General features: G+C 32.0%; 1 protein-coding gene and 1 pseudogene across 1 annotated transcript; both read left to right on the top strand.

Moving 5' to 3' along the window:
• The first annotated feature begins 8,914 nt into the window (after nt 1–8,914).
• On the top strand, nt 8,915–15,271 carry LOC127882381 (uncharacterized). Its single transcript, XM_052430981.1, has 2 exons — nt 8,915–9,942; nt 14,338–15,271. The coding sequence occupies exons 1-2, from the start codon at nt 9,082–9,084 to the stop codon at nt 14,437–14,439; spliced, it is 963 nt and encodes a 320-aa protein (XP_052286941.1). The 5' UTR covers nt 8,915–9,081; the 3' UTR covers nt 14,440–15,271.
• LOC127832754 (U5 spliceosomal RNA) lies at nt 9,014–9,138 on the top strand (annotated as a pseudogene).
• Nucleotides 15,272–16,334: the final 1,063 nt, after the last annotated feature.

Genomic DNA, 16,334 nt, shown 5'->3' with positions numbered 1-16,334 from the left:
TAACCGTGAATATAGACAAATCATTTACGTTGTTCTCAAGTAGTATGTCATTACGCACTAGGTGCGTCTTGATGTCCTAGTAATTGAAAACTCATATTGTATGTGTCAGTTACGAAAAAAGTCTCTTGATCGATTATATTGATATGTCAAAAATGTGTAAACTACACTTTGGAGCTCTAACGTATCGATTTTATATTAACAGTATGTCTATATTGTACTATTTTATGTCTGAATTCCAATACAATTTATGCATTGCTGTGTCCTAATTGATGTAAACTTAGTTGTTCTAAGGTAGTATGTCATTACGCACTAGTTGTGACTTAAGGCTTTAGTAATTGATAACTCATATTGTCTGTATAAATAGTAAAAAAGAAATGTCTCTCGATCGATTATATTGATATGTCAGAAAATGTTTTAACTGCGCTTTGGGGCTCTAACTTTTCGCTTTTCTGTTAACAGTCTTTTTTAGTTTGTACTCTTTTTATGTCTGAATTCCAATACAATTTGCGCAGTGTTGCATCCTGATTGCTGTAAACTAAGTTGTTCTACAGTAGTATGTCATTACGCACTAGGTGTGACTTGAAACTTTAGTATTTGATAACTGTTCTTGTCTGTGCAAATTGTAAAACAATATGTCTGACTTCCAATACAATTTATGCAGTGTTGCGTCCTAATTGATGTAAACTAAGTTGTTCTAAAGTAGTATGTTATTGCGCACTAGTTAGAACTTATGACTTTAGTTATTGGTAACTCATATCGTCTGCGTAAATTGTAAAAAAATAATGTCTCTTAATCAATTATGTTGATTTGTCGGAAAATGAGTAATTACACTTTGTGACTTTAAGTTTTCGCTTTCCTATTAACAGCCTCTTTATAGTTTACCTTTTTTTTCTACCAGTACAATTTAAGCAGTTATGCATCTTAATTGATGTTAACTTGTACTATATGTTTAATTGTGCGTGTGTGGTGCATCTACTTGTGAACACGTGATATTTCAAAAATACAATGTAACAAATAGAGCTAGTCCTTGGTCTAATTCTGTTGTTAACTTAACTATTATTCCTATTGTATCCCTTAAAACGCCACAAAGTGCGCAAGTGCTACTTTATCTTATTTAAATTTCTCGAGTAAAGTGTAATACACAATGCACAATCTATTCAATACCAAACTAGAGGGGTTATGTGTTCTTTCGTTTGAGCAGGTGGCATCATACTTTCGGATGTAATGTATATCACTTAATTTTGCTGTGTTTTCTGCATACATATATTTCTGCAATTCGTTAAATGCTCTCACATTCCCATGCATATAAGTGTGTTCGTCTGAGCAGATAGCATCATGGTTTTTGATTTAATGTATATCACCTTATATTGCTGTGTTCTCCATACATATATCGCTGCTATTCGCTAATTGCTTACACATTCTTATGAATATAAGTGTGTTCTTTCGAACAGATTTGACCAAAGTTTATGCTGCATTGCAAAACAGCTAAAATTGATGCTTTCTTTATTTATATGCTACTGTTTTCGTTAAATGCTCTCACATTTTGTATATATGTGTGTACTTTTACGTACATTATCATCTTTACACAGATGCTCACTTTCATTTTCAATCACTTTTTCTTTTTCTCCAATGATGTTTTATTTATAATCGTGTACGTACATAATCATCGTTACACAGATGCTCACTCTAAACATTTACAACCACTATTTTCCTTTTCTCCAAGGGTGATTTATTTATAATCGAACGGTTTAAATGATTTTTCTAGGTTTTTTGTTTCATATTATAATCTGCACACCCAACATAACCTAACATATCATTAAATGTTACCTAACATTTTATCCTCCTTTAGCATCGTCCTCTTTGCCTTCCTTTTTCCTATACTCTCTCTTATCTCAACGTCCTATTTGAAGCAGTTCTGTAGCAAAAGACGTAATCCAATGTTAATATCAGCATTGCAATATGTTTCTATGATCAACTGCATTAAACGTATCATGTCAGCGTTTCTGGCTCATCTCGTCTTCATTGGAACATATCATTATGTTGTACCTTAAACAGAGACCAGAAAACGCTGTCATGAATGCGTATCGACCACCAGCTATTTTTCCAATTCTCATACACGTAGTATTTGCATGCCAATTATGGCTTAGTGTTGTTAGTCTCTTTTCATTACAAAGTAGTCTCTACCAGTCAATAAATATATCACGAAGTATTGAACACCCACGTAAAACGGCCACCGGAAAAACTTTGCGAAACCGAAATTTCGCAAACTTAAGTACCCTTTTTCTTGAAGGTTTGCTTATTTGTGATAAAGTATAAGATACAAGTCTAACTTGTGATTAATAATTGGTTATTTTTGCTTGTTAAATGCGTTTTCTTCATTATGAACTTTATTTGCAAAGTTGGGGTTCCCATGGGATTTTTGTATTTTCCGATGGGATTTTTCATTATCCCATGGGAATTTTGGTTTCTCCCATGGGATTTTTCTCCAGCTTTTTTTATGGGAGAAAAAATCCCATGGGATTTTCAAAAACATAAAACACGTTCGTTTGTGCTTCGTTATCGATTTTAAGCATTGTTAAAGCATCTGTGCTTATTTTCGTTCAATTTACTTTGATAGAAAAAAAATCCCATTTTTTTATGGGAAAAAAAATCCCATGGGATTTTTTCTGATTTTTAGAGATTTATTCATGTAACCTTCAGAAACACTACCTTTTAACAAATGATGAGCATTTCTCGCGATTTCAACGCGTTAAATCGTGTTAAAAAAAAATAAAAAATCCCATGGGATTTTTTGATTTTTGTTCCAATGGGATTTTTTTTAAGGTATAAGTTTCTAAAATCTATATAATAATAATAATAATAATAATAATAATAATAATAATAATAATAATAATAATAATAATAATAATAATAATCGTGCTCAATATGATGAATTTGTACTTTTAAGCGACTAACATTTTTATTCGAGCCGATCTCGAGTCCGAATGGTGAGTATAAGAGCAATTTACCAGTACAAATAAATCTCACTTGTGTAGAGAACGCTACCGTACTATAAAATAATCTTGATAATAAGTCATATCATTTCTCGACAGAAAATGAAAACAGTATCCATATTGATGTCAGCAATGTCCCCTGCTATGATAAATATTGACAAAATGAAAAACCTTGACAATAATTCCGTGTCGAATACGCATTAGATTATAGCAATCAAATTCATATAAGCATTGATAAGATAAAATGCGGAAATGGGTCTTATGTCAAATACGGCCAGCGTAGCTCCATTCCATAATGTCCGGTATTAAGTCACGTCAAGTTTCGTGGTCGAATTATAGCATAATAATCATTTTCACATTACGTGAATCATATGAGTTTCCCTACATATATTGTGTTAAAATTTATGTTACACTAATGTGCGATGAGGAAAAGGGGATTTCGGTAATTCTACATTCGCCCGCCTAGTACCGAAATCCCCATATTTACGCCTTAAAGAGTCAATAGGTCATCGGTATGAATGGTTTTTGACTTCACATGAATGTTAAGGTGCAAAAAAATGATATTAATTTTAATTATTAAGCACTCTTGACAGCATTAAGTTGCCTCTCAGTGGGGATTTCGGTAATTCTACACTAGAACTTAAACGCGCGCCGGTACCAAAATCCTGCTGTACAAACCTTCAAGTGTCAACAAAATTATTATAGTGTTTTTTTTCATTAGCAACCAGTGACATGTATTATCTCCCATTCGGTTACTTCTTTTGGAAAATAATTAGCGGGGATTTCGGTACTGCTACATTCGTACGCCCAGAGCCGAAATCACCCATGTTTACGCCAATCCCCCATATTACGCCTTAAAGGGTCTATATGTCATTATGTTTGGGTTTTGGCTTTGCATTAATGTTGATTTGTACACAATCATATTAGTGTTAATCATTTAAACACTCTTATCTGAATATTTTTTCCATTATTAAATAGTTTATTAATCTGAAAAATGTGTAAACGAATGTAAAAAAGGTAAAATGTACATTTAAAACATTGGTTACACAAAAGTATATGTAAATATAACATGACATAGTAATAATAAGTCTCCAGAAAGTATTTTCCAAACAAATCTGATGAAACAAATGCTATCGTACTACCTTATTTACAATATGCTATACACTTTTGCAATTTAGTTATCAATGTTTAATCAAAGCATAAATCAGCATATGTTGCCTCTTAGCGGGGATTTCGGTAATTCTTAACAAGCACATAAACCCGCGCCGGTACCGAAATCCCCGCTGTACAAACCTTCAAGTGTAAAAAAAAATACTGATTTAGGTTTAAATAAAGGGAACAATAGTATTTTTGGCCACCAAAAAGCACTTCCGCGTCAACAAAAAGATTGCAATTATGTCAGAAACCCAGCTTTTCATTGTATATATTGCAATACACCATCGGCCGCCGAGAGCGGAAAACTGCGCTTGGCCGCTAAACAATGTGGATTGCATCAAATTAAATGTCAATTTTCGATTTTATTACAAAAATAAACACTGCCTTTTTACAAATATGTCAAGCACGTACACTTACACAAAAAAATCAATATATCTTTATGTAATGTAGAAAAGTAAAGCGCTGTATATATAACAATGTTTTATAATGTCTCTCTGGTTGAGAAAAAAAACTAAACAAAACTATGTAGAACATATAATATGTTTTCATAATTAAAAAAAAATATTTAATGATGCACGTGATGTTTTATAATTGATATAAGTTCACGTGTCATTGAACGAGTTAAGGAAGAGATGCAAATTAAATTACACATAATTAAAAACTGATACTATACTGTCAGCTTGATTTATAAATTGTGTTCCATCGCGCCAATATATTCATTGTTCCATGAAATTGTGTATAAAAGCAAAACGATTGAAAATATGTCAGAAATCCTGCTTTTCACATGAAATGATCTTTAACACTTTATTTATTCCAATCAGGTAAATAACAAATACAATAATAGGGGAAGTCTATACTGTGTATTAGAAACTTGTTGTGGTGATCCCTATCTTATCCGCTCAATACACATCCACCTGGCTACTGTACAGAAAAAATAAGATTTACTTCCAAAATAACTGATTTCATTAATTGCTAACTTGTTGTCTACATTTTAAATTAACAACGATCATGGATCAACATCACCGTTGCACAATTATTAAGTTCACAGTAATCTGTACTTTAAATAGAGGTAGACTAATTAAAGACGGTGCTAATAAAGAACAAAGCGTGAATGTGGATATTAAGAAATTAGATCCTTTTTTGCATGACACTGGCAGTATATCATTTTATCTTATATAAATAAGCCACATTTAAGACATGGATAAAATTAAAATAAGACACATTTGCATCTTTCATTTCTTGAAAAAAAAAATAAGCACGCAGTCACATATAAATAAGATACATTGAAGACACAAACAAAATAAATAAGACACATTTGCATCTTTCACTATATTTTCTTAAAAAAACATGTGAAACTGAAGAAAAACATTTATTACTGACACATTATTCTAAAAGTCGACTGACAACTTAAGTTCAAAAAGGGATTTACAATTAAATAAGATCCATTTTCGCATGATGCTGGTTGTAGAGCAAGCAATACATTTCTTACTGACACATTATTCTAAAAGTCGACAGGCAACATAAATTCAAAGAGGGAACCACAATTAAATAAGATCAATTTTCGCATGATACTGGTTGTATAGCAAGTAGTCACATATTAATTACAGCTTGCATTAGTTGCAATAATTTTGTTAAGTGCGCGTGCTTCTGAACGTTGCGTTAAGCGAGAGTGTTGTCATTTTGTTAGTTTTATATTTTGGTATTATGTATGATTATTGCTTGTTTTGAATTTGAAATAAACGCTTTCTGGCAAATAAGCATCGTCTTAATTTTAATACAAATAATGAACATTTGACATACAAAATGTCCAATAACATACCGGCAATAACATTATATATATGTTACTTTCTTTGCATGTTTATACCGAAATTATAGCCGACATCGGCAGTTAGGGAAATTTTGTGACACACTTTAACACATCAAACATGCATGATAGTTCTTTTTTCATATGATATTCCCCTGGTTGCTTACCGGTGTATTGGTGCAGTTGATAACCCCGCCGGGACTACAGTAGGGTGCTAATACACACGTGTATCGTGTTCAATACCCGATCCATGCTACAACGTGTAAGAACGGGAATTTCGGTAATTCTACCTTTTTAAGCTTGCGCACCTCTAATGGGCACATATCCAAATATAATTTAATTAATTATTTTCCTAATCAGTATCATTTCACTAAACTACATGCAAATTTGTAGGTAGGCTTTCCATGCTTAAAAAAAAATAAACCGATTTTTTCAAAACCTACCTTACGCTCGGCTTTTGTCCAGTTTATTTTCACCCCTGGGGTATATAAAAGTTCCATAATTCATTCAAATTTCCAAATATGGGCATGCAGTTGGTGTGTACAGATGCAGTAAAGGTGTTTAAAGTTTAAACAAGATGAAATAAGTATTCTTTTACAGACATTTATTTTTTACAAATTTTAATCTATGGAATAGCGCCATGAAATGTAAGTGATTTCAGCCAAGTAAAAATTGGGTCGGTAAAAAACAAAGTGTCATAAAATTCAAAATAGTATCATTTAAGTTATATTTTAAACTAAGTTTTTATAGAAACACTATATACAGCAAAAATACCAAAAAATAGACAGATTTACCGTTTACTTTTTGAAATAAAAATAAAAATGCAACATGCATCATTCGTATTTTCAGCAGTAAATTAATCAATTTAGCCATAACGTTGTTTTAATTTTAAAATTGAAGGATGTGCATACAATTGTCAACATATTTAACAATAAACATAGCTTATGTGCTATATTAAATCAAATTACGTTAGAAAAGAAATAAAACGCGTCGCAAAAAGTATGCGATGTCGGCAGGAATCGAACCTGCGCGGGAAAATCCCAAAAGATTTCAAATTCATCGCCTTACCCACTCGGCCACGAAAACTTCACATCTGTGTAACCTTAAATTAGATATATATAAATAAACAGGTAAAAAGGCTCGCTCGATCTTTGAAGAAATCGCGAAATCGTATTTTTCAGATGATAATTGGATCAAAGTCAATATTTATAGTGAAATAGTTAAACATATATCAAAATTCGAAGTTTGAAAAAAATAAAATGCATCTCTCGGAAATAAGCGATCATTGAAGATCGGCAATGGCTTATGTATGAAGTGAAAGGACAGTTGAAAGTTTCCATTTTGCACGTTAATGATTCTGATAATATGGTGACAAAGGCAGCAGTCCTATGTAGTATTGTGTTTGACCGGAGAGTAGCGTGATCTGTGTCGGTGTTGGGCGCTCTGAGGGCGCAATCCGGCTACATGGCTGGCGTCTGGACCTCCCGGATCTTCACAGTACGATGTGACCTTCAAGACAAAAGATAAGTGTATCTCGTTTTTAAATAGAATACAAATGCAATCATCTGTGTCTCACCAAGGAGTACAATACAGATTTGTAAAGTATGGAAAGCAAATTGTATCGTGTAGAATTCATTGGCTGCCAGCATTCGTTAACGACAAGGTCATAGCTGATATTTTTGAAAAATTTGGAACTGTTATGTCGGTCGAATATGATTCTTTGAAAATAGGAGATTTTAGTACCCACTCTGGGGTGCGTGTGGTCACGGTGTGCTATATTAAATCAAATTACGTTAGAAAAGAAATAAAACGCGTCGCAAAAAGTATGCGATGTCGGCAGGAATCGAACCTGCGCGGGAAAATCCCAAAAGATTTCAAATTCATCGCCTTACCCACTCGGCCACGAAAACTTCACATCTGTGTAACCTTAAATTAGATATATATAAATAAACAGGTAAAAAGGCTCGCTCGATCTTTGAAGAAATCGCGAAATCGTATTTTTCAGATGATAATTGGATCAAAGTCAATATTTATAGTGAAATAGTTAAACATATATCAAAATTCGAAGTTTGAAAAAAATAAAATGCATCTCTCGGAAATAAGCGATCATTGAAGATCGGCAATGGCTTATGTATGAAGTGAAAGGACAGTTGAAAGTTTCCATTTTGCACGTTAATGATTCTGATAATATGGTGACAAAGGCAGCAGTCCTATGTAGTATTGTGTTTGACCGGAGAGTAGCGTGATCTGTGTCGGTGTTGGGCGCTCTGAGGGCGCAATCCGGCTACATAGGTACATAGGAACCTCTTGTGGCTATAGTCCATGGCTCGGGTTCGGCAGACAGGGAACATGTAAATTTTTATATGTATGTTTTATATCTTAATTACCTAAACGTATATTTATCCTGGTTACTTATTTACTGAGGTTTGAGTTAGTCGCAATGATTGTAGATACGTTGTACTATATTTAGTAAGTATTTGGAGGACGAGTGGCACGGGCACGCGCTTTATTATCACTTATGCAAGGAACGCGTTTTGTTTATATACGTATTTTTGATATTCCGATAGGCTTAAGGGAGGTAACTTATTCAAGTTAAACGCGATATTTTTTGCGATGCCTTTTTATAACTCTTGTTTAATTAATTACATACGAATATACAGCTAAATTTAAGATGATTTTTACCAGAAACAAATTTCGGAGAAAGATATATTGAGATTTTGATATTCCATAGAATGCGAGTCTCCATATATATTTTCTATTGCAGGGGAGGTAATTTTAATTTTTTAAAGTCTCCGAATTGGTCTTTGTTGTATCTATTTACGTTTATTTTCAAGCTAATGGCGATTAAAAAATTAATTATTATTAGTATGTGCTCACATGGATATTGGTACGGATATATCGTGTCCATATAACTGTTACTACATCCATTTCATTCATCATTCAGGTTGGGCTACACAAATCTCGTGAAGAGGCCAGTAGGACAAAGTTTCCCATTGTTTATATTTATTAAAATAGGTAGGGGGAGTAACTGGTATAATAATTTCGCATTTATTTTAAATAAACTCTGGTTTCACTACAGTAACACGAAAAAATCTTTCGCCTTTTACTAAAGATTTCCGAACTTTAAGAATGATGACGGTATTACATATGCCAGCGTTGACAGGAGATTCTTTACGGACGGAGTCGTTGGAGAGGACAGTGAAAGCACAAGGGAAACGAGGATGCAGTATGCAGGGAGTTGTAAACGTTTTAATGAAGAATGGCGTATCTGATACTGACATCGAATGGCTGGCGTCTGGACCTCCCGGATCTTCACAGTACGATGTGACCTTCAAGACAAAAGATAAGTGTATCTCGTTTTTAAATAGAATACAAATGCAATCATCTGTGTCTCACCAAGGAGTACAATACAGATTTGTAAAGTATGGAAAGCAAATTGTATCGTGTAGAATTCATTGGCTGCCAGCATTCGTTAACGACAAGGTCATAGCTGATATTTTTGAAAAATTTGGAACTGTTATGTCGGTCGAATATGATTCTTTGAAAATAGGAGATTTTAGTACCCACTCTGGGGTGCGTGTGGTCACGGTGGAGTGTGACAGAGTTCAGCAGGAGTCCATTCCACACATAATTCAATTTGAGTGTGGCACAAGGGCCTTGATTACCATGAGGGGACGGCAGCCCCTTTGTCTCTATTGCCAAGAGGTTGGGCACGTCCGAAACACTTGCCCCCAAAATATCAATGCCATTTTTAAAGAAAAAGTAAGTGTTTCAGAAAACAACAAGGACAATACACCAGAGAAAAAGACAGACGGAGAGAAACAGACAGATGGTGAGAAACGAAAGGAAACAGAAAAGCATACAGACCAACCAGCACAGAAGAAGATTGATGACGAGGGCTTTGAGACGGTGGGGAGTAAGAAGAAAGGAAAGAGCCAGGGAAGAAAGAAAAATGGAGAGAATATACAAGAAATGGATGTAGAAACAGAGGTAAGGGGCTCAAAAAGAGGGAGGAAAGCAGATAGCAATGAGGACATGACCCCTATGCCTAAGAACAAGTTCAAAGTTTTAGATATAGACCCAGATGATTTGGAAGAACACCCACTAGTTATTGATTTAGATTCCCAAGATCTTGTTATGACCCCTGCTGAATAAACTCCCTTTTTACAAAATATAATAACAATTTCATAAACCCCTTTTTACAAATAACAATAACTGTTTACAATCAATGTTTAATATTACCTAGTGTAAATAGTTCATTTGTATGTATATTTACCATTATATTTTATGTCTTAAAATATAATGTTGGCTTATATACCGAGCACACAGACAATCTGTGTGTCCGATATATTAGCATATTTAACAGTTCATCTCTTCACATTGTATATAGTATACTTTTTGTTATAAAATACAGCATATGTATAAATAAAATCTCTGTAAATAGTATGTATATATATGCAATTAAAAACTATTACTTTAAAATCTTATATAACATAAATGCATCTTTTATTTTATATAAACGTATAAAGAACGTTCATATGCCAGTGTGTGTAAACACTTTTCACCGTTATGTATACTCAATCCATATCTATTATAAAACACCTTTTTTAAACACAATACACAGCAACAATATATCTTTAATCCTTTTCCAATATCCTCGTGGTAAATATGAGCACATCTATCTTTTTCCAACATTACTTCGGTACGTAGTATATTCATTACAGCGAGTTTACAAAATCGTTGGCCGAGTCTCTTTTCTACCTGGTTTAAATCTTTTAAACGCTATTATCGGTTTTTCTATCCTAACACTAAATCATGGACGTCGCCATTTTTTCTTTTAACTACAACCTGAGTTATAAACTAGAACATGGAGTTAAAAATAGAAACTATAAATATTAACGGATTTCGATCCACAAAAAAACAAACCTTCATTAAAGATTACATTTTAATTAATAAAATAAATATATTATGCATACAAGAAACCCATGTAGATAATTACAAAATGTCGAAACAAATAGAAACTTTAATATCAAAAGAATACTTTTATGTATGGAATTTTTCTAATAACCTTTCTTGCGGATGTTGTATAATCGTAAATGATACGAATATTAAATGTTCTAAATTTCAAATTGATTTTGATGGTCGTTTCATTTCCTTAGATATACAATACTTAAATGATTATTTTAAAATTTGTAATATTTATGCACCGAATAAACCAGGTGACAGAAATATTTTTTTTGAATCAATTAAACATTATTTAGTGTCATCAAACAAATTAATTATTTTAGGAGACTTTAACTTCATTTTAAACCCACTCTTAGATAAAATAGGAGGTACATTTATTGATACAATAAAAGGTTGTAAAGTTTTCAAACAAATAGTTGAAACATTTAAATTAACAGATATTTATAGACAACTTAATCCAGATAAAGTAATAACAACTTGGGGTAGGAAATGTTTAACAGAATCTATTTCATGTCGTTTAGACAGAATTTATATTGAAAAGTCACTTATTGAACAATGTAAAAACGTAGATATTATTCCATGTCCATTTTCAGATCATGATTTTGTTAGTTTAACTGTAAATTTTGAAAATAATAATACATTTAATAGCATAAACATTGGTAAATCATACTGGAAATTAAACAATTCAATTTTTGAAGATGAAGATTTTGTCTCTGCTTTTGAATATTATTTTAAAATTATCAGTAGAACTGAAAATATAACTTTAGAGTGGTGGGACATTTTAAAAACACAAATTAAAGATTTCTGTATTGATTATAGCAAGTCAAAAAATAAACAATCTTTTGACGAAATCAAAAAACTAGTTAAACAATATAAACATTGTATTGATATTTCGGAAAAAATCGATATTAAAGATAAATTAAATAAACTTCAAGACAATTTATATAAAGGGGCATATATAAGAAGTAAAATACATATTTTAAATAATAATGAAAACTCTAGTACATTTTATCATAACAAGGAATTTAAAAATGGTAATAACAAAATTATACACCATATTATTGATGGTGGAGTTGATAAAAAATCAACTGATGACATTTTAAATTCATTTAAAACATTTTATAAAGAACTGTATACGGAAGAGCAAGTAGATGCATCATTTAATGATAACTTTTTTAATAATTTACCTCAAGTATCAAAGGATGATAATACTATGTTAAATAGCCCCTTATCATTAGATGAAATTAAATTAGCTTTAAAAGATATGGATCACACTAAAAGTCCAGGTAGTGATGGTTTAACTTCCTTTATTTACATTAAATTCTTCCATTTATTTGGCAATATTTTATTACAATTATACAATACATGTTTTGATTTAGGCCATATGTCTGAATCACAAAAAATATCTTATATTACATTATTATGCAAAGATCCAAATAATAAAACATCAGTTAAAAATTATAGACCTATTTCTCTTTTAAATATTGATAGAAAAATTTTATCAAAAATATTAGCAAATAGATTAGGTAAGGTTTTAGACTCGATCATTGGTATTTCTCAAACATGTTCTGTTCCAGGTCGTTCTATTTTTGACAATGTACATTTAATTAGAAACATTATTGATTATGTTGAGCAAAAGAATATAAATGCTTGCTTTATTTGTCTAGACCAGGAAAAGGCGTTCGACAGAGTTTCATGGTCCTACCTTTATGATACACTTGTTTCATTTGGTTTTTCAGATACATTCATAACTTGGATTAAAATTTTATATAAGGATATTAAATCGTCTGTAATTGTTAATGGTCATATATCTGATCCTTTCTCATTATTTCGTTCTGTTCGTCAAGGTTGTTCATTATCACCTCTTTTATATGTACTTTGTCTTGAACCATTTGCTAAAATAATTCAAGATGATAACAATATAAATGGTATACAGACACCAGGAAATAAATTTCATGTTAAAATGTCTTTATATGCCGATGATAATACATCGGTATTAACAGATGACAAATCTATGTTTCATTTCTTTCGTCATGTTTCTGATTTTCAAAAAGTTTCAGGTTCTAAAATAAATTATAATAAAAGTTGTGGATTGTTTTTAGGTAAGTGGAAAAGCAGGTCTGACCATCCATTTGGTATATCATGGGTAAAAAATGTTAAATTACTTGGATATAAATTTGGCTATGATTTAACTGATGATGATATGTTCAATGAATCTTATATTAATTTCTCAAATACATTAAATTTGTGGTGTAATAAATGTAAATCTTTTAAAGGTAAAAGTTCTGTTTTAAATACATATGTGCTATCAAAAATTCTTTATTTTGTTCAATGTCAAACAATTCCGAGTCACTATATTAATATGATACAAAAAAGTTGTTTTAAGTTTATATGGGGCAGTGTTTACGAACCAATAGCTCGAAAAACATTATTTTTAGACTTCACTTTAGGTGGCCTTCGGGTACCTAATGTTCAACAAAGAATTAATGCATTTTATTTATCACATTTATTTAAACTGTTAAATGATTATAAATCTCCTTGGGTATATTTTACAAGGTATTGGATAGGTATGCAACTTAGAAAATTTAATCCTTCATTACATAGTAACAGTGAACCCCACAGTGAATTTGTTCCTTCTTTTTATGTTGAATGTTTAAGGGTATTTCGTAAGTTTATAAAGGATGTTCAAACTGAAAATTTTAAACAGTGGTCTGTAAAAGAAATATATACATTTTTAATAAATCCAAATAATGAATATATTCCAAAATGTAATAAAGAATTTCCATTAATTGATTTTAAAAATACATTTAGAAATATATTTTCCATGGCAGTTGATCCTGTGTGTAGGAATACTTGTTTTAGGTTAGCGCATTCTGTTGTGTATGTAAATAAATATTTATACGATAAAAAGTTTAACCATGCAAAAAAGAAATGTACTTTTTGTAATTGTGACGAAACTGCCCAACATTTATTTATAGATTGTTTGTTTACCTCCCCTTTAAACAAAACTGTTTTATATTTAATTGATATACTTACGATTGAAAACATTAATATTAATCCTAAATGGTTCCAGTTTTTTGATGTAAAAAATGTTGGAAGTATTGAATTAAAATATGTATATTTAATATTTTTGTCAGAATCAAGACATATTATTTGGACATGTAGGAATTCCGTCAAACATGAAAAAATATTATTATCTCCCTTAGACTTAATTATTAAATTTATAAATAGAATAAAATATAGAATTACATTAGATTTTCATCGCTTAACACAGGATTTCTTTTATTTATATTGGGGTGGATTATGTCACACAACCAATGAAAATATTGTTTTTCATAGAGAACTTGATTACCAAAATTACTTAACATATTTATAATATTTTACTTGTTTTCTGCTGTTGCGTTTTCTCTCTGATTTCAGAATGACAGCAGCGAGGATGTGGGGAGCCGGTGCTCGGGTTGTCATCCTGGGTCAGAGAGAGAGAACAACAAAGTGATACAGTGTTTTGTGTCATTTGTGTGATGAGTTTTTGTATTGATGTATTTATATATGTATCATCACTGTTATCATCAATGTTCCTATGAATCATTTCAATCATATATCATATACTGTGTAACCCGGTCATGGGCTCATCTCATTTCATTCATTGAATTTCATTATCACTCATGTTTCATCACTATGTATATACGCTATACCATTGCCTCATTTACATTCATGTAGGACATAGGAACACTGTACTAATCTTTCTTGCGTATTGAGTTTCATTTCAAAAAATATATTTCATATTATACATGCTTTTTCACACTTGTTCAGGCTTAACTGGATGGTGGGGTTGAGGCGGGTGAGTAGTTGTACCGAAGGCTGTCACGTGCCTCAACTCCATCATCCAGGGCAGCTGTAGACTATATATCATGATCCTGGCGGACCATCACAGGAAGTGCCCGTGCATGATCTGAGGTGGTTCGCTGGGAACCACATTTTATTTCATTATAGTTTTTTCATTTAAATGTACAACCTTATATGTTTCTTTTCGTTATTCTTTACAATTATTAAGGAAGTGTGGATACATTACTCGTTTTATAATCAAGGATATAAACTCAATACATAATACTAATAAAGACCCGCTTAAATTTAAGATGGTGACTTTTATTTGTTAAAAGCTATCATTGTGTTCTGTTTTACAATAACATCATATAAATTTTACAATAAAATCATATAATCGTGCAGACGTGAACAAAGACTGGAATATTAATTAAACGTGCAGACGTGCAAAAGACTGTTTGTAAATTGTGAAAAACATAATTTTGTTTCTTATAACTTGGTTAATCTTGTTAAATATTATAATAAGTCACCATACATTTGTTATTTCACATTTAGTTCTTTTAGCGGGTACCTGGGGCAATCTACACCCCAGGGTACGTCATGAATAAAGTTTTATGAAAAAGAAAAAAGGCCAGTAGGACCTGTAAACAAACTCTCATACGCACACTCTTCACTCATCGTGGCGCTCTCGCATGACTGAGGCGATATATAAGACCGATGTCATATATAATACTGTATTCGCTGGTATTTTCGGTTGATATGTTTGATTGCTTAGGACGCAATGAATATAGTGTATTTATATTTAATCGAAGTGAGCTCATTGTTGTTTCTGGCGGTATTCAATTTCTGGTAATAGTTTCGCGATTAAAGACGTCGGTTCTCGGTTAGGTGTGGAATGTTCTTATTTGTTAATGTGCCAAGTGCTTAAAGGCGGTTTATCGCACTTTATTAGTCGGCGTTTCAAGAGAATGGGTAATAACTGCAAATCAGTAGGTGCTTAGAAGACTTACGTACGGCAAGAACCACAACTCACTCTGCTAGGAACGATTACCACTGCCTGTCTGCAGCAGACGACAAATGATTCTGCTCTAGCAGTGAATGTATATACCAGCTTGTAAACGCCATTGGCCAGTCTAGTGTTTATCATTAAAATATGCACATATTGGCTGCTTTCATGGAAAACGAGGCTTAATGCACGTCAAATAAGATTAGCCTGTGCACAATGATAAGCATATGCAATGCGAACAAGCTAATCAAGGACGACAACTGCGAACAACGTCAGTGCCTTCAGCGCTTTGATTTATAATATACATTATGTCCTATGTTATATGGCGTATAGCTACTAATATATGTGTGTATAAAATATGTTAACCGTCTTTATTTTTTAAATAAATGAAATCATACTGAAACTCTACGAATTGAGGATTTACATGTTTTTATGAGCTGTCAAAGATTATTACAAACAACAATTATTATCTCTTTTAATACAGACACTTTAAAAGACTGTGGGTGCGGACCCAGGATCCTGCGATAAATCAAACGGAAAGGTACTTTAGGTACTTAAGCTACGTTGAAGAAACTCGGACATTGTTGAC

The sequence above is a fragment of the Dreissena polymorpha genome, chromosome 5 (assembly GCF_020536995.1).
Source record: "Dreissena polymorpha isolate Duluth1 chromosome 5, UMN_Dpol_1.0, whole genome shotgun sequence".
Taxonomy (NCBI): domain Eukaryota; kingdom Metazoa; phylum Mollusca; class Bivalvia; order Myida; family Dreissenidae; genus Dreissena; species Dreissena polymorpha.
The sequence above is the reverse complement of the archived record's forward strand: the minus strand, read 5'-3'. Positions and strand labels throughout refer to the sequence as shown.

Bases quoted from the DNA above. Each gene is read 5' to 3' on its own strand.
- LOC127882381 (XM_052430981.1), top strand. From the start codon at position 9,082: ATGATGACGGTATTACATATGCCAGCGTTGACAGGAGATTCTTTACGG. The intron at 9,943-14,337 runs GTAAGGGGCTCA...CTCTGATTTCAG, and splicing joins AAATGGATGTAGAAACAGAG to AATGACAGCAGCGAGGATGT.